The sequence below is a fragment of the Giraffa tippelskirchi genome, chromosome 2 (genome assembly GCF_054371585.1).
Source record: "Giraffa tippelskirchi isolate mGirTip1 chromosome 2, T2T-mGirTip1v1.2.pri, whole genome shotgun sequence".
Taxonomy (NCBI): domain Eukaryota; kingdom Metazoa; phylum Chordata; class Mammalia; order Artiodactyla; family Giraffidae; genus Giraffa; species Giraffa tippelskirchi.
The window spans coordinates 6,646,487-6,669,109 of record NC_137276.1 but is presented as its reverse complement, the minus strand read 5'-3'; the positions used below and the strand labels follow the sequence as shown (position 1 = coordinate 6,669,109).

The 22,623-nt window shown below is 43.6% G+C and overlaps 1 protein-coding gene across 2 annotated transcripts in view; it reads right to left on the bottom strand.

The window, feature by feature from the left end:
* Nucleotides 1-22,623, bottom strand: part of DHX32 (DEAH-box helicase 32 (putative)) — a 53,036-nt gene that overhangs the window by 14,445 nt on the left and 15,968 nt on the right. For both annotated transcript variants that reach the window (XM_081533271.1, XM_081533282.1), the window contains exons 2-5: nt 20,148-20,645; nt 11,849-12,042; nt 6,572-6,944; nt 350-595 (exon numbers count right to left, since the gene is read on the bottom strand). In XM_081533271.1, coding sequence (XP_081389397.1) covers nt 350-595; nt 6,572-6,944; nt 11,849-12,042; nt 20,148-20,429 — 1,095 coding nt within the window. In that variant the 5' untranslated portion in view covers nt 20,430-20,645. The remainder of the gene's footprint in view (nt 1-349; nt 596-6,571; nt 6,945-11,848; nt 12,043-20,147; nt 20,646-22,623) is intronic.

Sequence of the window (22,623 nt, the reverse complement as noted above, 5' to 3'; positions counted from 1 at the left end):
GATGCTAATTACTTTGATAAACAGGCCACCAAAAATATCTAAGGCGTGTATGGAAAAAAAGATTCGTTTGGGAGTCAAATAATGTGCTTTAGTAGTTGTGTTTCCTTAAAACTTTTTCCTTTAGCACCTCAATCAATTTAATTTTCCAGACTGCCAACATGCTAATGAAAGGCAGTTACCGATGCTCAAGACTTTGGTTACTGCACGCAACAGTGCTTCTCTGCATACATGGCCAATACAGAGAAGTCCTCGGATCACAAAATGATAAGAACCCAAGACAATGATCAGCAGTCTGATAACCGTCCTACTCAATTTAGTTTAGGTAATTTACCTACTCAGTAATAATTACCTTTCTCCTCTCCACACCCACATCAATAACAAACTTGACTGTGTTGCTGCAGATCAAAGACTCTCCGGAGCTAGCTGTTACCACCACTCGTCTTTGGTAAACGGGGCATCGTTTTTCTGTTTCGTCATTTGGCTTGAACAGTGCACATTTCTCTTTTGGATACAAAGGAACAACTACCAGCTCTCCAAGATCTGGGTTTAAGTTAGATCCTTCTTGACAGACAATTTCATAGGCTTTTTCAATATCCTAAAGTAAAAGAAGAACATCAACCATGAGTATAAAGTACATTACAAACAACTTTGTCCATATTACATAAAACTGTAGGCAAAACAAGGCACTACTGTACAGCACAGGCAACTCTGCTCAATGTTATGTGGTGGCTTGGATGGGAGGGGAGTTTAGGGGAGAGTGGACACATGGATTTGTATGGCTGAGCCCCTTTTCTGTCCACCTGAAACTATCACAATATTGTTAATCGGCTATATCCAATACAAAATAAAAGTTTAAAAAATAAAAAAATATTTTAAAAAATTTGACAAACGCTGCATAACGTATTCATGGAAAGAAATACTTGTTGTCTATAGGTATTGTTAAATATGAAAAGAAGATATAACTGTGTAAGAACATTTCTTTAGGGAAGTTAAATATAATTTATAAATTATTTCATTGCTTTTAGTCCAAAATGGCTTTCCTCTTGTGAAATGTACTGTCTTTGCCTTCATGCATTTCTCTAGCTTGAGGCAATTTTTTATGTCTGTTAACAACGACAGGGAAATAAAAGCTAATATTTTCAGATCAGTAATAAATGCACCACTGTGCTCTGATGGTGGCAGAACTAAGAATTATAAAGCAATCTCTAGGTTTCCAATAGAAGCATATATACATACACATACATATTCCACAATCAGGACTTTAATCTAGGTCATTCTGAAAATTATTACCCAGTAGCACTTCAGTTCAGTTCAGTCGCTCAGTCATGTCCGACTCTTTGCGACCCCATGAATTGCAGCACGCCAGGCCTCTCTGTCCATCACCAACTCCCGGAGTCTACCCAAACCCATGTCCATCGAGTCGGTGATGCCATCCAACCATCTCATCCTCTGTCGTCCCCTTCTCCTCCTGCCCCCAATCCTACCCAGCATTAGGGTCTTTTCCAATGAGTCAACCCTTCGCATGAGGTGGCCAAAGTATTGGAGTTTCAGCTTCAACATCAGACCTTCCAATGAACACCCAGGATTAGCACTTAGCATTTAACATTAGCACTTAGCATTTTAAAAATAGCAGAAATGCAATGAAGCAGGCAGGAAAAAAATCACTGTTATTTATAAATTTGCAAGATTCAGGAATTTAAAAATACTCTTTAAAATGTTTCATTGTCAAATACATTGAAAAAAAGAGTAAATTATGTGCCCTAAAACTATAAACAAGTATATTAATGCAAAATGCTCAAAAAACAAGACATTTTACACAGAACTTTTCTATTAAATTTTTCTCAAATCACAACCAGATTTCTACAACCTCATATAAGAAAGATGTCACAATGTAATTCTTACAACTTTTAAATTTGTTTCCAAATTTTTTTTTTTAAGAGTCTAACTACCACACAGAGGAAGTCCCATTTCATTAGATTAGATTTCACTAAAAGTCTAAGCAAAACGATGCCTTCCGTGACTGTTACAAAGATTCGAGGCCCCCGTCCAGCGCTCCAGCTCATCTCTCCTTCCCTCCACACCACCTGTCAGTCCCATCTGACAACTAACTCAAGGGCTTCGCAGGCGGACAGATCTGCCCGGCAAGTAGCAAGACCTGGGGTGACCTACTCCCCAGGAGACCCCAGGGAAGCAGGGCAGAGGCTGTGGCCCACACTGTAGTCACCTGGGTACCTCCTCCTATTCACACTTCCCTTTCCTGTGGAGCTGGTCTACTTGGGGCAGGTTTTTTTTTAACCAAGCAAAGAGCAGGACTACTGACTGTAAAGAATGAAAGCTTGCCAGCTGGAATAATCAGAATAAAGCTATTTATTCCAATTTTTTTTTTTTATCATTCTAATCGTGTCACGTTTTCAGTGAGGCAAGCTTAGAGGTTTCCAGAGAGGAGAGTTAAGTCCTTGATCCGCGTCTCCCTGCACGTGGCTGCTGTCCAGGCCTCACAGGGACCTGGGTGCGCGCCTCCTGGTGGGGAGGTGGCAACCTTGGCTCACACGGCTACCCGAGCTGGAAGAGGAGGCTTGATTCCAGCGGCCCACTCACAATGCCCGGTCAAAATAACCCTTCAAACTGCACTGCAATATTCTCTCACTCCCTGAGAATTGAGGCCTCTCATTTTTCATTTGCTTCCAGCTGCTAAAACTTTATAGTTATATCAGGATTCTAATGTTTTTTGTTCCAAATGGGGAGGAAAAAGAATTTTTAAAAATCTTCAAAAAGAAAAACAGCAGAGCAAAATAGAAACATCATTGTATCTAGTTTAGATTCCTCAAGCTCAGATGACAGAGAGCTTGGAGGTCACATCTTCAGCAATTTAAAAAAAGTGCCTAAGATACTCATCTGGCGTGTCGAACTTTTTGCTCATTTCCTTCTTGTTCAAGGTGTTCAGAGCATTTACATCCACAGGGCCTTCCTACGATACCTGAGACAACTATGGAAAACACGGCCCCCTGCACTGAAGGAAGACATCCGGCCCCAAATGAAAGGCCCATGACCAGATGGAATATTTTCCAGGAAAACCTTCCACCTAAGAGCACCTTCCTGTGACAGCTTCAAGTTGCGTGACCATCTGGCTAGACTGTCTCATTTGTCTTTATTTTCATTCTCCAGTTAATCTATTTCACTTTTTCTTCAAGTTGAAAGATGGTGAAGTGGTTAGGAACAACACCCTGTAATCACCCAGGCCTCCGTGGCTCAACTGAGCCCAAGACACAGGGAGTGCGTGGCTCGTGGGTGATAACTCACAGCACATGAGGGGCCGAGCCAGTGGTGAGGGGGGACGGGAGGCACCTGATGTTCACCAAACCGAAATGTCTGAGGGTACTTCTGCACTTTAAAATGGATTTCTTAAGAGAAAAACAAGAATGACAAGGAGTACACTTCTGTTAGACTGCTTGGGTTTGTTTTCATATGACATTTGGTTTGCTGTGGCAGATTCTACAGTTGTATATCGAAATCAAGAGAGACTCAAACAGCAAGGGGAAAGATGGTCAATAGCTGTTAACATGGATTTCAGGGCAAGACAAATTTTTCCAAAAGACAAATTCTGAGACCATAGCAGAATATCTTATGTCAGTTAATCCTGACATAAGGAGTGAAAAAGAAAAGTCCATCAGGATACTGAGCTGTGTTCAGCTTGTTAGGGAATAGATGGAGAAAAGAAAACCAGGAAACAGCTGTGGAATCTGGGGCTGGGCTGTGAGGAGGAACGCTGGTTTCCAGAGAAGGCATGCTCTAACTGCAGGATGGCTGCCCCGCCCGCCCACTGGGCAGTCTGCTGGGAGCCTCTGGACGAGGAGGAGACCCCCCCGCCCCCCCGAGACCCCAGTGCTAGACTTGGCCCCATCAGCAGCTGCTGCCAGGACGAATGAGTCCTCAACACTCAGAGGCTCAGAATTGCAAACTCTGCCCCGAGCTTCCCTGCACTGTCACGTGCATGACTTTAAGACTCTGCAGGACTGATGGTTTCTTAACAGGAGATGTCTTTCTGGTCTGACTTCCAGGAAGATTCTATACCCTTCTAAGCCCTGTGGATTTTACAGCTTCTACTACTATCCTACGTAAGTCTGACAATGCAAGAGTCACTATGCCATTTTTTACAGCTTCTATTAAAGAATCAAATACTACCCCCAACTCTGTTATGAGCTTTATTTTTCAAAAATCCATTTTAGAATTTCTGGTTACTCTAAAGATGACTATTCACCTTATCAGTCTTAAATATACTGCCCCTGCCCCTAGCATTGAGACATATGCCTTCTCTTCACCTGGCAACTCTAAGTTTCAAATGTCTTAGACTCTTTAATTCTGCCCTTCCTCCCTTCCTGAGGCTTCATCCAGTTACACTGAAAACCTGTTTTCAGAAATCCTTTCCCTGTCTCCTTAATCATTTTATTTCTTCCCTCAGGACTTTCTTGAATATCTCGAATCATGCAGGATTAGGGAATGATAATAGAATACATCACTGTAGCAGGCAGATTTACTACTCAAGAAACCGTATAATGGTATCATTTCACACCAGTCAGAATGGCTGCTATCCAAAAGTCTACAAGCAATAAATGCTGGAGAGGGTGTGGAGAAAAGGGAACCCTCTTACACTGTTGGTGGGAATGCAAACTAGTACAGCCACTATGGAGAACAGTGTGGAGATTCCTTAAAAAACTGGGAATAGAACTGCCATATGACCCAGCAATCCCACTGCTGGGCATATACACCGAGGAAACCAGAATTGACAGAGACATGTGTACCCCAATGTTCATCGCAGCACTGTTTACAATAGCCAGGACATGGAAGCAACCTAGATGTCCATCAGCAGACGAATGGATAAGGAAGCTGTGGTACATATACACAATGGAATATTACTCAGCCATTAAAAAAAATACATTTGAATCGGTTCTACTGAGATGGATGAAACTGGAGCCCATTATACAGAGTGAAGTAAGCCAGAAAGAAAAACACCAATACAGTATACTAATGCATATATATGGAATTTGAAAGATGGTAACAATAACCCTATATGCGAGACAGAATGAGAGACACAGATGCATGCAACAATTTTATGGACTCTGAGGGAGAAGGTGAGGGTGGGACGTTCTGGGAGAATAGCATTGAAACATGTATATTATCATATGTGAAACAGAACACCATTCCATGTTCGATGCATGAGACAAGGGCTCAGGGCCGGGGCAATGGGATGATCCAGAAGGATGGGATGGGGAGGGAGGTGGGTGGGGGGTCCAGGAGGGGGAACACATGTAAACCCATGGCTGATTCATGTCAATGTATGGCAAAAACTATTGCAATGTTGTGAAGTGATTGGCCCCCAACTAAAATAAATAAATTTATAAAAAAAAAAAAAAAAAAAGAAACCGTATAATCTATAAATGAAAAACATAAATATGCTGCAGTTACTGTATACTTGAGATTCTGAATTACTTTCTTTACAGAAACAGATAAAATTTACATTGTGAGAAAACTGTCTAAAGGCCTCAAAGCTAAAGGCTCACTCATCCCTCATGCTGTGACTGTGAAGCAGAATAAACCCTTCCGAAGGCGTTTCAGAAACTGCGTGCATACTGAAGGCTCTGAGGGAGAGACGAGGTGCTTGTCTTTGTTCAGCTGGGGGCTCAGCCAGTAGCAAACAGCTTCCTTTTGGTTTGCTTAATCACTGGAATCGTCATGGTCTAAAAGGTAGGGCTTTTACTCTCAAGAGTGAAATGACGGGTAGGGAGGAAAAGGCCAGGCAGTCAGTCTTCAAGAAGAAAGGTCTAGCTCTTAAGATTCTGCAGGTTTGTAGATCAGGCCCGCAGAGCAGTGGGAGAGAGAAGCAGGGCCAGGGTAACTGCATTAGACAAACGCAACCCCAAATGGACCCTGACTGTCTGAAAGCAGTAATGTCGCTCAGGTGCACATTTCCAGTGGTGCTTTTAGAAAGACAGTTTCAGGTGAAGAGTTTTCTCATTCATCTTTTTAAGAAAAGTGTAGGGAGATGGCCCTCTGGGTGTGCCGTAAACTCGAGTGTTCTACCTAATTCTCCAGACTGTTGTAGGAACACTTTTTTGCTTCCTGACTCTGTGCCAAGCACTTAGGATATGTTCTGCATCTCCAGCACCTGTTCCTGCTGTGAGGGGGCAGCCGCACCAATGTGTCCCCTCTGCTGAGAGGGTTCACAGCCTCTGCGGCAGCCCGGGATCCCACCCACCCCCAGGAGAAGGAAGTCAGCTCTGGAGATTACACCACAAGCTCCTCGGACTCCCTCCTCCCCCTCCTCATTCTGTGTTTCAGAACAATTCCTGCTTTTAGAAGCATTTCCCTGTTCACCTTTCAAGCACAGGCTTTATTTACTCTTTATCGAAGCTTCTTCCGAAGTATAGAGAAATGGGGTGTGATGGAACCAAATATTTAAACAGCTAATTAGCAAACTGAAACCTGTACGTTATTCAAAGCTTCCCGGCAAGGTTCAAAGTCTCCCAATAAGTAACCTTATTGCTCTGGTAGCTTAGAGTCTTAACTTACTTACTTGTTCACAGGCCAGAAAGACTACGATGTCACCCTTCTCACCCGAGTGGTGAATTTCAAAGATAAGGCGTAAAATAGACTCAAAAGACTCCTTCTGAGCCCCACTAAGGTACACGACCTCCACGGGGTGCTTGTTTTTCACTTGGATGAGAGGCACGTTTCCATAGTAAGAACTGAGTTTGCTGATCAGGTGAGGTGAGGAGTTAATTATGAGCTTCAGTTCTGGTCTTGCGAGTAACACATCTTTAAGCAGTCCAAGTAACACATCAGTTGCGATGCTTCTTTCATGAATATCATCTAAGATGATGACCCCATAGTTACCCAAAAAAGGATTGGACATCATTTCTCTTTGCAACATGTCATCAGTACAATACCTACAAAGAAGAAACATTAATGTTAGAATACTCTCATGAAAAAGATCCTACTCCTAACATAGCCACAGAAATGCCTTTTCCGTATCCTTTTGTCTAAATCAGGAGCTTAAAATCTTTATCGGGGCCAAGAATCCTTTTAAACTGATAAAATCTACAGACCTTCAAAACAGAAAAATACGTATAAACAAAAATTTTGAGCGCAGTTTGCATATGCTGCTGCTGCTAAGTCGCTTCAGTCGTGTCCGACTCTGTGCGACCCCATAGACGGCAGCCCAACAGGCTCCCCCGTCCTTGGGATTCTCCAGGCAATAACACTGGAGTGGGTTGCCATTTCCTTCCCCAATGCATGAAAAGTGAAAAGTGAAAGTGAAGTTGCTCAGTCATGTCCGACTCTTTGTGACCCCATGGACTGCACCCTAGCAGGCTCCTCCGTCCGTGGGATTTTCCAGGCAAGAGTACTGGAGTGGGGTGCCATCGCCTTCTCCGTGCATATGTTCACGGACCCTCTAAAGACCATCATTGAACCTTAGGTTACAGACCTCTGCCTTAAATGTTTATTACAGATGTTAACAAGAACTACACTGAACATTTGCCCTGAGGTTTTTAAAACAAAAAAGTAATCCAGCAAAATACCCCTGTCAGGTGAGAGTTTTCCCCCCTTTCATCAATGGAAGAACGTTGAGTGGGAGCACACTCTTCAGTGGAGCACACACACGTACATGCATGACCGTCCTGGCTCAGGCTCTTGGCCCGGTGGGTCCAGTAGAAGGACTCTGTCGGTGGCGCTTTTTGGGAGATGACGTCACCAAGGTGTAAGCATTGACATGTTTGCAATGTCACCTGAATAAGACCCACACAAAGGCACCTAAAAAGTAATCACCTGTTTGAGGGCAGCATGCAAACTGGGGAGCATTCCTGGAGGAGGAAGGTGATTTTAATGGAATTTTCCAGTAGTTCTTGGGAGGTTTTTAAAAATAATCATAAATACCTATTAGATATCCAGTACCATACAAACATCATCTTTTTGACAGTCTTTACATATCTACTTACATTATTCCTTGAGGAAACCAATCCATAAGCTTTATTCCAATTTAAGGTACTTATTTTATTTGTCCCTGTCTATGGCAGGTCTGAAATGGCTATTCTTAGAAAGGCCTGCTTGCAAGGGTGCCCCTTGGCTGGCATTTGGGAACTTACGACTTGGGAGCGTTCTCGCATTCCCAGAACTGAGGCTTACTGTCTGTAATATGGTCCAAACCGCTTTCCTTCTGGCAGTCTGGAATTTTAGAATACAGCAGGAGGCAGAGGGTGCCCATGTGACCAGCCCCCGGCACAGACCCCCGGCACAGAGTCTCCGACGAGGTGCCCTAATACTACAGTACTATACTTCATACAAAATAAAAACAAACAGGCATCCAAAGTCTAGCTGTCAGGTGTTGTGCTGAGATTAATTAGTGTGATACAGTGATGTAAGTACTATTCGTTCTTGTTTAACGCAAGTTATTTTAGTTTATGCGACTTCCTTAATGTCGGAAATGAAATCTCTATTCCCTTCTCAGCAAAATTCACCTAAGTACTTATCTGACAGGAAGAAATGCTCCTTTTCTGCCAGACAGAGGTATGTGTGTGATGGAAAAACTTCAGGCTTAATCAAGAAGGGAGAAGCTGTGACTCACCTAAAACTACGGGACTCAGCAAGCTAGACCTGGCCTTTTGGATGATAACATAAAACAAGGGTACTAAGGATCAATCCTAAAACTTACCACACAAACCTCCAGCTTTCTACATAAGACAGAAACCTATTTCTTACCTTGTATTAATAAGATCATGTCTACAGTGCTTAAGGAAATGCTGTCCCTGATGACCATGTAAAAAGATGGATGCATCTTGGAAATGTCATTTATACCTTAAATCCTTAAGATTAAATTTCTGAAAGCTAAGAGTATAATATAGGAAAGTTTAATTAATATTTTCTGAAATCATATTTATTGAATTTGACCTTAAAATTTTGAGTAATTTTTTAAAAAAAAATCTGTGTTCTAGAAGGTCCTTATTTGAAATTTATGTATCACTTCCACAAGATATTGTGATATCTATTAATACTTCAAAGACTATTTCAGGCATATAATATTCAGGTATCCACTGTTTTGAAAAAGGCCATAGAAAAAGCTTAAAGAAGAACTACATTGTTCTATATAGAATCCAGAAAAATGGCAGTGGCATAAAGATTATACTTACTAAGTGCCTATTATGTGCCCAACAGATTAGATGCTAAGGAGTTACAAAGAAAATGGAAAAGAAAGTATCAGATACAGAATACTGCCATCCACAGTCAACAGTCACCCTTAGAGCCTCTTATTTAAACAGCTTTTCAATCTGAACTTATCAATAACTATGGCGAGCACGCTTCTTCCAGGCAAAATTCCACGTGGCTGGAATTTACCTCCTCACCCGCCCAGATGGCTGACACGTGCGCCGAGCTCCCATGCACCAGGCATGCACAGCAGCTCCCTGAGTTCTCACAACCACCCCTGACCACACATGTCAACCACTGCGGCTCAGGGATGAGGAGTGTAAGCAGAGAGGTGGGGGACTAGCGCCAGGCAACAGGTGGGTGGGTGGCAGAGACACTCATTTTACAGCCACGCCACCTGCCCTTCAGAGCACAGAGCACCAGAAAGAAAAGAAAGGACGACTTTCTTTTATCAACACAGGGCTTTTCACTAGCTCTGGCCCCTTTGCTTGCAACTCAAACTCTGTTAGCAACACATCAGAGTATCTGCTGACTCTGCACTGGCTGGGGAATGTCAGGGTGCAAAGCGCAGCGTCCCAGAGACAAGCGTGCCCGGGAAGGGAAAAGACGAGAGGACCGGGCAGCCCGGCAGGTGCAGAGCCACCGGAACCCGCGGCGGTCGCTCGTCCCCTCTGCCTTCCAAGCAGTGCCTGCGGTTCCGCTCCTCCACACCCGAGGGCTACGGATTTTCTACGTTAAGAAAGGAAAGCTACGTGCAGGAAGAGCTAAAAAAATTGTCAACAGAAACTGTAGTCCTGCCTTTGGCTGTTAAGGACTGAATGCCTACGGTCCTACAGGGTTTCCCCCGTAAAGCATGAAAGCCAAGTCCCTACCCATAACAGGTGTTGAAAAGGTGAGCTGTGTCTCCGACCTGCTCTGACGACATTACTGGGTTACTCCGTAAGTGTTTATCTCTATGACTTTCTAAAATATATACATATATATATATGTACACTTTATCTGTATTAATAAGATAAAAACACCAAAAGATTTCATGTTAAAAGTGACTACATTCAAGAGTCCTTTTCAAAGGGTTTCCAAAGTTGAGATGATATTAAAGATAAAAATACATCTATTAAATGTAACCTAGTCAGAGCTGTTGTTTAACTAAAAGCATGACCACTTGAAAGGCCACTGTAAAATATAAAGGATGAAAAATGAATCTGCTGAGCATGGGATCCTTCACCCTTTCAGGGGTGCACGTCCTGCCCAACACCTCAACTTGTCTGTGAGTTCCCCAAAGCAGGGAGGTTTGTACGTTTACCATTGGCATAATAAACAGTTTATAAACACATACTAACACAATGACTTGGGGACATCACGGCACTAGTAAAAGAGGGTTACAGATCTTCAAGCAGTGCAAGTCCCAGTGCTCTTGATGGAAAGATTCCCTTTGGTTTAACACTGGCCTGAGGATTGATGTCTTCTACTTTTGAAGGTAAACGTTTGTGGGAAAGCAGCTTAGTGTAAACTGAGTGAATTCTACAGGCATTCTGGGTGCGACAAGCACTCTACCGGGGTCTGCAGCAGCCGGCGGGGACCTGGCGCTAGTCTTCCCTTCCATCATCAAGGGTGTTGCATGGCCTCCATGGGACCAGCACGTCAGACGCTGGGGGTACGAGTGAGCAGAGACCAGCACTGCCCATGGTTCTCTGCCGCGCTGTGCAATGCCAGTGGATGCCGCAGCATCCTTGCGAGGCCAGCAGGGGGCGTTCCCAGGGTGTGCCCTGGCCTGCTGCTGTGCCCACAACAGGGTGAGAGACGGGCAGACACACTGCTGCCAAGACGCTCGTCTCAGACCTCGGGGCGGGCGGGCAGTGCCTGGGGCAGCTAAGGCCCCTGGGACGCGTCATCTTTCCATGGGGCTGTGATGGAAACCTCCCTGAGAAACCGGCCCAGAGCAGGGATTTTTTTTTTCCCACTTTTCTTTTTCTTTCTGCTAAACTCTTGGAACCCGCTGTGTAAAGGAAATCCCACAGTTAAGTTAAAAACAGATAAAAGGATTTTTTCTCCCCCTCACAACTTGCGGGAGCTACTGACAAGGGTCCCTGGAATCCGGAAGCACCTGAAAAGTAGAGTTTCAAAAACACTGACCTACACTGCCACCATGAAGGCTGATGTGACATTTTACAGAGTCCAGCAGAGAGTTTTCTAATTTACACTAAGGGAGGGTCGAGGAAGTCTTCGTGGAGCGGGTGATCTCTGCACAGGGCCATTCATGGTGAGGAGGAAATCAGCCCACCTGGAAGAGGCACAGACGTTCCAAGCGGACGGAAGAGCGTTATCAAGGCCCATGGACTCGGAGAACCACGTGCCACCGTGGCTGGCACACAGGCAGCTCTTACAGACCCACCAGAGGAGGAGCTCCAGGAGGTGTTTGGGGCCGGCCTAAACAAGTCACAACTTTTTCCTGAGGATTGTGGGGAGATACGGAAAAAGTTTACAGACGGGATCTCTGATGGGGTCAGGCTGGTGACAGAGAGATGACTTACTATTATACAAGTTACAGGTGCTTAAAGCAGAGAACGCAAAGAACACACTCTTCTGGGATTGTAGAAGATGAGCCAGGAGCCGTATCGGGCACAGCATGAGAAAGCCCCCCCAGACCAACCTCAGGATGGTTTCACTGGTACAGCAGTTCTCAAAAGGAATCACGTAGCCGACTTCATGACCAATGTTAACATCCATCTCGTCTGCCACCCGGAGGGCGAGCTGGACCGCCGTGGGCTTGTGGACCTGCGTGCACACCACGCCCCCGTGCTGGTAGTGGATGGAAAGGCAGTACTCAGCACACCACTGTGGAACCTTCAACGGGACAAATGAGACAGGATCAGCCCCACGAGCACAACGACAAAACCCAAGGGTTTGTCTTATTTGTGATTTTTTCCTTCCACCAGTGAATCACCAGCGGGCTGCACGACATCGCGTGAAACTGAACAACCTGTATTTACACATGGACTTATTACTAGAAAACAAAGTTAGGAATAAACAGCAGTTAGCAAGGACTGTGACAGTTAGACCCTCAGATGAAAAAAGGAAGACTAAAAAAAAAAAAGGCAAAGTAAAAAAAAAACATTTTTTAACCTCAGTTGTTATGAAAAGACTAATGTATTTAAAATTATTATTTTCTTTCTGTTTAAAAGAAAGCACCATCAAAGATATGGCTTTTGGTACCAACTCTTATGCTTTAACCAACATAAACATTAAATATCATTTAGATGAAAAATAGTGGTTCAAAATTACAACATTTACATTTAAATCTAAATGATCATAACAAAATAACCAAATAAACCTACTTTAACTTTCCCTGGCAATAAAAGCTAAAATACACTGGCATTTATCAACTAAATATAATGAAAAATTAGCTCAGTGATATAACCCACCATCTTTTCAGATTTAGAAAGAGTCAATTACAAGATGGCCAAGTTATTATTTTCAAATCCTTGTACTGAAAATGGATAATAGTTCAATTAATTCTATCAAGTTTACCTGTGTAAGAATTATTATAGTAGAAAGTACTAATTCATTTGTATGCTACAATTTTTAAAAATTTTTCTTCTATGTATTACAAATTTAGAACAGTATACATATATATGAATGTATATCTCACACATGTATATGTGTATGCACATCTTAGGGCACTGTCAGTAAGTTATACTTTGTTACACGTATTTTTAAAATAAATCATTCTGAGTGTTTTTTAACAGATTCAAGGTATTTAAGAGTTTTGACATTTTTAATTATCTTCAGATTTGCTATTTACTAAACCCACTGTGAGATTCCTAGATTTTACTACTCAGTATAACTTGAAACGGAGAAAGCAATGGCACCTCACTCCAGTACTCTTGCCTGGAAAATCCCATGGACGGAGGAGCCTGGTAGGCTACAGTCCATGGGGTCGCTAAGAGTCAGACACGACTGACTGACTTCACGTTCACTTTTCCCTTTCATGCACTGGAGAAGGAAATGGCAACCCACTCCAGTGTTCTTGCCTGGAGAATCCCAAGGACGGCGGAGCCTGGTGGGCTGCCGTCTATGGGGTCGCACAGAGTCGGACACGACTGAAGCGACTTAGCAGCAGCAGTATAACTTGAAAAATAAACATAACTTACCAGAACTCAAGTAACTGCAAAATGAACACCTGCTGCAACCTGCAGATCCTGATGACTGGAAGTGTAAATGCAGTTCCTTTATTTTAAGACAGGTGTCAGCCTTGTCAACAGGCTGAAAACTAATCAGCAATCATTTACTCAACACCAGCTTTGTCTGACTCTTTGTGACTGTATAGTCCATGGAATTTTCCAGGTCAGAATACTGGAGTGGGTAGCCTTTCCCTTCTCCAGGGGGATCTTCCCAACCCAGGGATCGAACCCAGGTCTCCCGCCTTGCAGGTGGATTCTTTACCAGCTGGGCCACAAGGGAAGCCCAAGAATACTGGAGTGGGTGGCCCATCCCTTCTCCAGCGGATCTTCCCGACCCAGGAATCGAACTGGGGTCTCTTGCATTGCAGGCAGATGCTTTATCAACTGAGCCATGGGGAAGCCCTTGTTCCACGAAAGATGGACATTTAACACACTACCCTCAGCACAGCTGGAATCGAGGCACGCCACAAGAGAGGACAAGGCGTGCTCAAGTGGACCGAAGTCAGGAGTTCTAGACCTGACCTGCCACTAGCTTCTGATTTGTAAATCACGATTTCGCCAAGCTTCCATTCCCTTTCCTGTAGAACGGGGTGAATGGATGAGAGCCACCCCTCAAAGTCTGAGCTCCTGTGCCATTTTCTCCACAGGGCTGGCGGTGATTCCCACTTATTCCTATAAACAAATTCTGGAAGGTTAGACTATGACAGGATGCTTCCAATGTCATAAACATCATACAGGCCTGGCAGTGCAATAAATATAAACCATCTGACGGTCCTCACTGTCCTTTATGCCTCCCCCACAGTACAGCAAATTATTTCACCTATGAGGCAAAGAGTGTCATTCAGAAATGGGACAGCTTTTCTAAGTATCAGTTAAAATAAGCAGCGGAAAGACTGGACACATGTGTGTTGGGCTTACTGTAGGGATAACTCTGCCGACACGGCCAAGCTGAGAGTTTGAGCACAAGTTACAACTAATGGCAGAGCTCCTCTCTGGGCAGCTGACTGCAGACCGGGTACCGCCCCTTTCGGCAATGGTCACACATGGCTGACAGCAGTGATGCAAACACAAACTGAAAGGCTCGTCTCTCAACAAAGAGGAGAGACACATGAAATCATCTCTCCTGATTATTACAACTTCCGAGCTTTGGCAGACCTTCCGAATCCCTCTAAGCAAGCAAAAGCAAACTTCATGGTGCCCTGTGAAGTTCGGGGCTGTGGCAGACTCCAAGTATCGGCTGAAAGAAATGATGGCTCGGCAAGTGCCGGAAATGTGAAGATTTCACAACCTCAGCGATTTCAGGCACTAGGCACTGGGATTTCAGCTTCACTGGGCACTCCTGCATTCTTGGCACTCATAGCGAATAGGACACCATGCCGTGCCCCGACTCCGATTCTCCCCCGGGAGTGACAGTTTCCTGGTCCCCACAGTTCCTTCCCGTCCTCACTGGGAACGTGTGTGCCTGCCGGAGATTTTGTGTTGCTTTCCAGTTTCTCTTTGGAAGACATCCCTCCCCTCCCCTCCGGCATCTAGAACACACTTTAGTTCTTTGCGAAAGTTGCACAACTTTACAACCATCTTGGTAAACAAGGTAGGAAACTGTTCTTTCATAACTGAAAAAAAAAAACCAACCTATTTACAAATTTACCTGGGAGTTCTGGCAATAGACAACACTCACATTTCTGTATGTGGTCTAGAATTTTTCCCTCCTAGAAACCAGGACTTCAAATATTTCCATTCTGAACTCATCTAACGATTCTTGCACACTCTCTCGATCCAGTTATTTTATTTTAATCTTTGGGTGTGGCATGCGGGATATTCATCTCCCGACCAGGGATTAAGTAAACCCATGCCCCCTGCAGTGGAGGCATGGAGTCTTAACCACTGGACGGCCAGGAAAGCTCCCTCAACCTAGCTTTAAAGGCCATTTTCTAGACTGTGTGATGGGCCCATGTGTTGAAGCCCACTTCGACCCGGCTCTGGGCGCACAATCAGGGTCAGAGTGGAACCGGCTCTTGGCTCTCATCCCCTCCCTGCAAGCAAGTCGCCGGGACCCCGGCCGGTCTGCAGCTACAAGAGCAGGTAAGAGGAGTCCTCTGAGGACCCAGAGTCTAATCTAGATCAAGGCTTCACCATCTTGGCTTCATAACTGGAGTTTTACAAGTTGCATCAATTCAGAAAATGAAGAAGCCAAGACTCTCCATCCCCTACCCCAGGCAACAGGCACGAGGCTGGGCTGCTCGGCTCTGGGAAACTGGGGCCGGGGTTCTAGCTGGGCCAATCCGGATCTGAACCAGGAGGACAGCCGCCTGAGTCACGCTGGTGTGGAGCCTCCTGCCCCTCCGGCCACGACAAGAGACTGTGCCCCTCCTCTGGCAGACTTATGAGTAAAGAACATGAAACAAAAGTGATCTAGGAGACCCAGTACTGCTCCAGTTAAACCCATTCTAGTCTCGAGGCCCCAGGCCCTCATTTAGTACCTCTGGTATGCCCCTGGTGGCCAGGGCCAGTTCCTCTTCTGGGCCACCCAGGGCACAGCTGTGCTGAGGTCCCAGTCACTCACTTTCATTTAAGCGCCAGAGTCATGGAACCCAAAGTTGAAAAGAACCGTGTTATTGTTGTTCAGTTGCTAAGTCGTCTCCCGACTCTGTGACCCTGTGGACTGTAGCCCGCCATATGCGTCTGTCCATGGAATTCTCCAGGCAAGAATACTGCAGTGGGTTGCCATTTCCTCCTCCAGAGGGATCTTCCCAACCCAGGGATCAAACCTGTGTGTCCTGCATTGCAGGCAGATTCTTTACCACTGAGCCACCTGGGAAGCCTGAAAGGAGTTTTAAGGACCAGCAATTCACTCCAAGGCATAAATCGCTACAACAACATTCCTGCAAGCTGCCTAAACTGCCCACATGAACCAAGAGGTCAGAACACACTCCTGAGAGAGGGTCCCCTTCTGGAATAAATGTCACACATCCCTGGATACCATAATCTGTACACACCTTGAGTGAACACGAGTAGACTCTGCCAGCAGAAAACGGGGTAAGTTACAGGTGTTAAAAAGGTGAAGTTGTTAAAAGTGAACACGTTCTATAGCATCCAGCTTCTTAATTTAGGCTAAATCTCAGGTATATCCTGCTTATTCAGCTCACTAACCCATCCATGTCATGGGAAATTTCAGGACAAGTAAAATAAGATGGCTCCAAAAATATTTCATTCTCTTTCAGGCTTTTTCATAAACTTGCTCCAAAAAAAGGTAATAAGAAAAGCTCTCTAGACGCATGAAAAGTTGTCCCCTTTTCCAGAGGGCAGTCACTAAATAGCCTTCCATCCCACCTGCACCGAACAGAGATGGAATTTTTAAGATCCAGCGGAACACCCATGGTCCTCTTTGAAAGGCTTGGGGCTAAAGTCCGACTTTTCGTTGAAAGGTTTAAAATGCTGAGGAAAAAGAAAATAGTCTTGGAAGCTCTTTTTTAAAAAATAACCAAGTTGTTTCCATAATTAAGAAGACAACCAATGCTTTCATTATTTAAATTGGTTTAGAAGAGGCCCACAGCCTCATCTGAGCACTACTCAGATTTCTCCCACTCTGAAGATACACACTGCCTCCACATCTAACAGAAACAAGCATGACTTAGTAAAATGATCAAGAGGTTGAAGATGACAAGAGAAACCACTGCTAGGTATTAACATATTACACGGTAACAATTCTTGCCCTTTAAAAACACACATTCTAAAAGAAAACTCAAGTATACATTAAATTTTCTTTTAAACGATCGTGTGGGTTAGCAGTTCTGAAACTAACTTTTGAGTATTCTAAGACTGAACAAGCAATTGTGAATAATGAGTGCTCAGCTTCTCACAGTCAGAGATGGAAGCTGCAAATATGGAAACGGGGAAGGCTCGGATGAGTGCCGGACAGCTGAACTGGAATCAGAAGCATCAGTGGGAACCCATGGTTTTCAAGGAGAGAGAGACAGAAATACAGATAAAACAGAAGTATGGAAAGGGAAAGAAATACAGAGAAGTAAACAAAAGAGAGAAATCGAAAGAGCTAGAGAGAGAGAAGGAGAAACAGCTTCAGAGCTAGAGAGAGGTGTGAATATATACAACACACACGTTAATTTCCTCTGCTCATTGAGAGGGCCTGAGAGCAATGATAAGCCAACAGCATCCCACTTCTGACACATCTGGGGCTTCCCTTGTGGCTCAGCTGGTAAAGAATCCACCTGCAATGCGGGAGACCTGGGTTCAAAAGATCCCCTGGAGAAAGGAAAGACTACCCACTCCAGTATTCTGGCTGGAGAATTCCATGGACTGTACAGTCCATGGGGTTGCAGAGTCAGACATGACTGAGCGACTTTCACTTCACTTCACTCGGTTTTTAAATATAATTCTCCACTAAAAGGAACCACCAGGGCACTTTGGGGAAAATGGCTTTTTCTAAGACTGGCACAAAGAACATATCAGATGAGCCTGTAACACCTTCCTAGGCCGGAAAGCAGAGGCATGCTCAGAGAATGATGTCAAAAGGACACAGAAGTCATCCTGAAGGAACACGGGCCACATTAGGAACAGTTTGAGCAACAAAATACATGGGCTTCGTAATGAACTATCACCCACAGAATAAGAACTCATGAGTCCACACTGACATAAATAAATGAATAAATAAATAATGAAGGCGAAAAAGCTCCGTTTTACAGAAGAATTCCAAACATTAAAGGTAGGAGGAATCTTGGAATTAGAAAAATCATCGTTTGGTTACTACCATGTAATAATGTCAAAGGTAAGAATCATGCCAGGATGCTGAAATTGGTAGGTGGATGCGTGATGAGAAACAGACTGTACACGGTCTCCAAGTATCTCCTCATATATTTTACCAGCTGAGCCACAAGGGAAGCCCTTCTCATATATTTTAAATGATTGGGGGAAAATCATAACTTTACAAAAAATATCAAGACAGTCACCACCTTGTCAAGTTACCAGATTTAACATCACCAGTCATGGGAAAACTTTTCTGTCCCCTGCTACAATGTCCTGAGGAAGACACACAGCACTTCTGTGCTCTTGCCACCACAAATGCAGAACTGGAGTCTAACCCAAAGGAAACACCAGATTCAAACTGAGGGATACTGTGCAAAACACCTACTACTTTGTACTTTGCAAAAATGTCGTGGTTGTGAAGGACAAGGAAGGACTGAGAAGCTGCTTCAGATCAAAGGTGATTAAGGAGAAAGGACAAGGAAATGCAGTGTAACTGTGGGTTGGATTCTGAACTAGAATTTTTTTTTTTAATTACAAAGGTCCTTAGTGGAAAAACTGATGAAACTTGAATATTACAAGTTAGATTTGGTAATTATATTGTGGCTAGCTCTGTTTTTAGTAGGTATTTGGAAGTAAAGGGTATATTGTCAATTTTTAAAAGGCTCAGAATAAAAATGTGTGTGTGCATGGAGAGAGAGAACGATAAAGCAAATCTGGTAAAATGTTAACTTTGGTGGAATCTGAGTGAACTGCATGTGGAACTTGTACTATTTTGCAACTTTGCATAAGTCTAAAATTATTGCAAAATTAAAACTCTAAATCATTTTTTAACTTGCCACTTGTCCACAAAAACCAGGAAAATTACACTCCTTCAGTGTTAATTGTTAGCTTCTTAAGACAAACTGAAATCATTCATCACAGCAACAACTCATCATAACAAAGGGAAAATCGTAATACACCCTTGATATTGCCAGTTACAAACTAAATTAAAGGGGGAAAAAAAACACATGTGATTCACTGCACCTCTCTTCAAGTTCCATTTAGAATAAGGAAGGCTCAGAGGTAGTAAAACCTTGAAACAGCCAAGTGTAAAGAGTTCTTAGACCGCCAAGACAGTCACGTGACATTCATTAGACAAATGCTCACATCCCTCTGGGCCAGAATTTCATCATCTGAAAAATGAAGGGGCTCTATCAGATTATTTCTGCGGTCTACTCTAATTTGTACATCATGAAAATCTGTAAATTCATTTCATAATAAAAATACTTATCGCTTGCTTTACAAAATATAGATCTCACTCAAACTTTGAGTTCAAATATAACAACAACAAACTGGCCAATAAGTTGTCACTAGCTTTCTATGCTAATTGCTTCCTCCTCTTTCCTTCCTCCTGGGCAAGAATACTGGAGCGGGTTGCCATTCCCTCCTCCAGGGGATCTTCCCAACCCAGGGATCAAACCTGCGTCTCCTGCATCGGCAGACGGATTCTTTACCACTGAGCCACCAGGGAAGTCCTCGGTTATTTCTCAGAGTTTGGAAAATAAGGATATCCTTGTGTTTTTAACTTTCCGTAGCTTGACCAATGTCACCAACAAGCATATCCATGCATTCTGAGTATCAGACTGCTAGACATGTGAACATGGCAGTTAATTCCAAAACTTACTGTGGGGTAGTAACATCTTTTAAAATACGATATGCACAACAAAATATTTTTTTTTACAACAAAACAATTTGAACAGATTTTTCTACTGGTCTAAAGAAAGTTCAGTGGTACAATAAAGACGATTAATATCCACATAAGTATTAACTTTTATTCAGCCGGCTTTCATAAAGGAAATCAGGTTAACTAACTTATCTGTTGAACCTGAATCACTAAGGTTCCTTTCTGTTTTGTTTTTCAGTTTAGACAATATCATTCTTACAACAGAACACTATGCTGTGATTATTTAAGTACTAAAAAAGTACCACGCACAAAGCCAACTATTTTTTTTTGCAGGGGCTACTCACCTGAGAGCTCTTGCCACACTTAGCATCTCCCGAAACAATCACAATTTGACTCTGAAGCAGCTTCTCCATAAAGGAATATTTTTCCTTCCATATTGGAAGGTCTTCTCTTTCTTTCAGAAGTTTATAGTAACGTGACGAATACGGCAATCCATCGAAAGGGTTAAGTTCCAAGTCCTCACAGGCCAGGATTCCCTCCTCCTCCCCGTCACTGGAATCCAGGGACTCGGGGAAATAGCGTTTTTCGGAGGAAGAGTTGGGACATTCCAGGGCTGCTGCTTCCATCTTGTCCAAGGGAGCTTAAGCCGCTGGCATCCTCTGCAACAACCCACTGCAAACAGAGGCGTCTCCGTACACAAACTCAGACGTCCCAACCTGCGGGACTGCAGGTCAAGGCCCTAGCCAGCTGAATTCCTCTGGTCTGCATCTGTTCTCTGCTGCGCTGGCTCGCTCCAGCACTCTTTTGTGCGTTCAGCGATGGTCGACAAAGCTAGACGCAAACTAAACAAGAAGGAAAATCAGGTACAGGGACACACAAAATGCTCAGAAGAAAAAGCATAGTCATTCCAAAACAAAAGCCTGATTTTTTCTGTTAACAGGTCACTGTCTGGCATTTCTGCTGTCTGTTTAAAAGGCCAGGAATGATGCAGGCTCACTCTTCAGGTCTGCCTCGTTGCCGTTTCTCTCCGGCCAGTTTGGAGAACAAGCCCACCCGGGACCTGGTGCTCTCTGCTGACCCCTGTCCCAAGTCCCCGCATCTTGACTGACAGTGGAATCGGGAGCAACAGGCGGACATTGTTGAGTGTGAGGCTGCATCACGTGGTCACTAATCCCACCACAAAGGAGACGCCAGACCCTCTAAAAGAGAAAACTGTTGAGGGCCTGGTGAGTGTTCCCCCACACTGGCTTCAGAAAGTCTATTATTTATTTATTTAGTTTAAAAGAGTATTAAATTTTGTTTTCATTTTACATTTTGCCTGTGCTAACTGACAAGGCCAAGTGAGTGAATTTATTATTTTTTCCCATCTGAGGCTATGCTAGCTCTGGTTAATGAGGTCTTTTATTTGCTTAACTAAACCAGAAATCTCAAGCATATTTCTTGAGATTCCTGGGTCTTAAGCCCAACATGTTAGATTTAAGAGGCAACAAACTACAACACTTAATTTAAATGAAGCAGAGAAAAACTGCCTAAGAAAGGGTAAAATTTACACTAGGAATATTCCGTATGTGTCAGGGAAGGGATCCTTCCTTTTCCAATCACTGGTGGTTTTTAAAAAATTCCATCAGTATTGCTGGAAATAAGCACCTTTTCACATTAACCAAGGGAAAACTAAAAGCAAAGAAAAACTCAAGTAAAAAAGAATGAAAAATAAAATACATTTCATGACATCTTGTCACCCAGATCACTCTTTTTATGGCACCTCATTTATCAGAACTATTGCTCGAGACTGTCAGAGTTAGCAGTCTCACATGGCCAGCGTCTAGCCATGAGCAATAAAACAGAACAAAAACAAAACACCTCTCCACTGGCCAAGTCAGGCTCCGAGAGAACAGTCAATCACTTAAGAAACATTCTTAAGTGCCTTTCCAGGGCTTAAACTAATAAACGAGGCACTGGTCACACACATAAGGATACTCTGGGGGCAGGACGAAGACTGAGAGAACTTTTACAAAGTCACAGGTCACAAGAGGGAGACACCGAGCGCCAGGGCGGGGAAAGGGCGTGCGAGCTCTAGAGGGGAGAGTTCTTCAAAATTCATTCTGAAAGCCACTGTTTCAAACTTACAATGCAACTGTCAAGGTGTGATAATACAAACGTAACACACATCAACTCCACAATCCTGCACTGAGGCCAGATCCACAGAAGAGCTCCAAAAACGCGACAGCCTGAGATCACAGGACAAGCTGACTTTGCGACGGCGCCCAAGAATCAGAAACCTCCACTGCAGGAGAGGAAGTTAACGCTCAGCTTTATGTTCAGTTTTCATTTCGTTCTGATTGGAATCCCTTCAAAGGGATCTCATCATACATGTAAATTACATTACTGTTATTATGACTGATGATTGCCTTATGTACTATTTCTGAATTGTTTTAGCTTTAAAAAAAAACAAAACAGCACTATTACTATTACCAAATATGTGTCCTTGAAATGTTTGTCTTGCAGTACTCCCTAGAAGTGTAATCATCTTGTAATTAAAGTAAAATCTTACTTAGAAAGTACTGACTGTGTTGAATCCTCGGGGAACAGTCACGTTTTCTGAATAGGCATCTTTCTAAGGCTGACCTAGCCTCTTTTTACACAAAGACACACAGACACCCTGTGTACAGAAACACATCACCCACTTATCTGTTCTGGTGATTCAGAGATGACCCATGGAGCGGTGGACTCTATTTCCTTTCCCTGTGAATCTGAGCTGGCCCCATGACTCGCTGTGACTGCAAGAATGCAGTGAAGTGATGCTGGACGACTTCCGAGGCA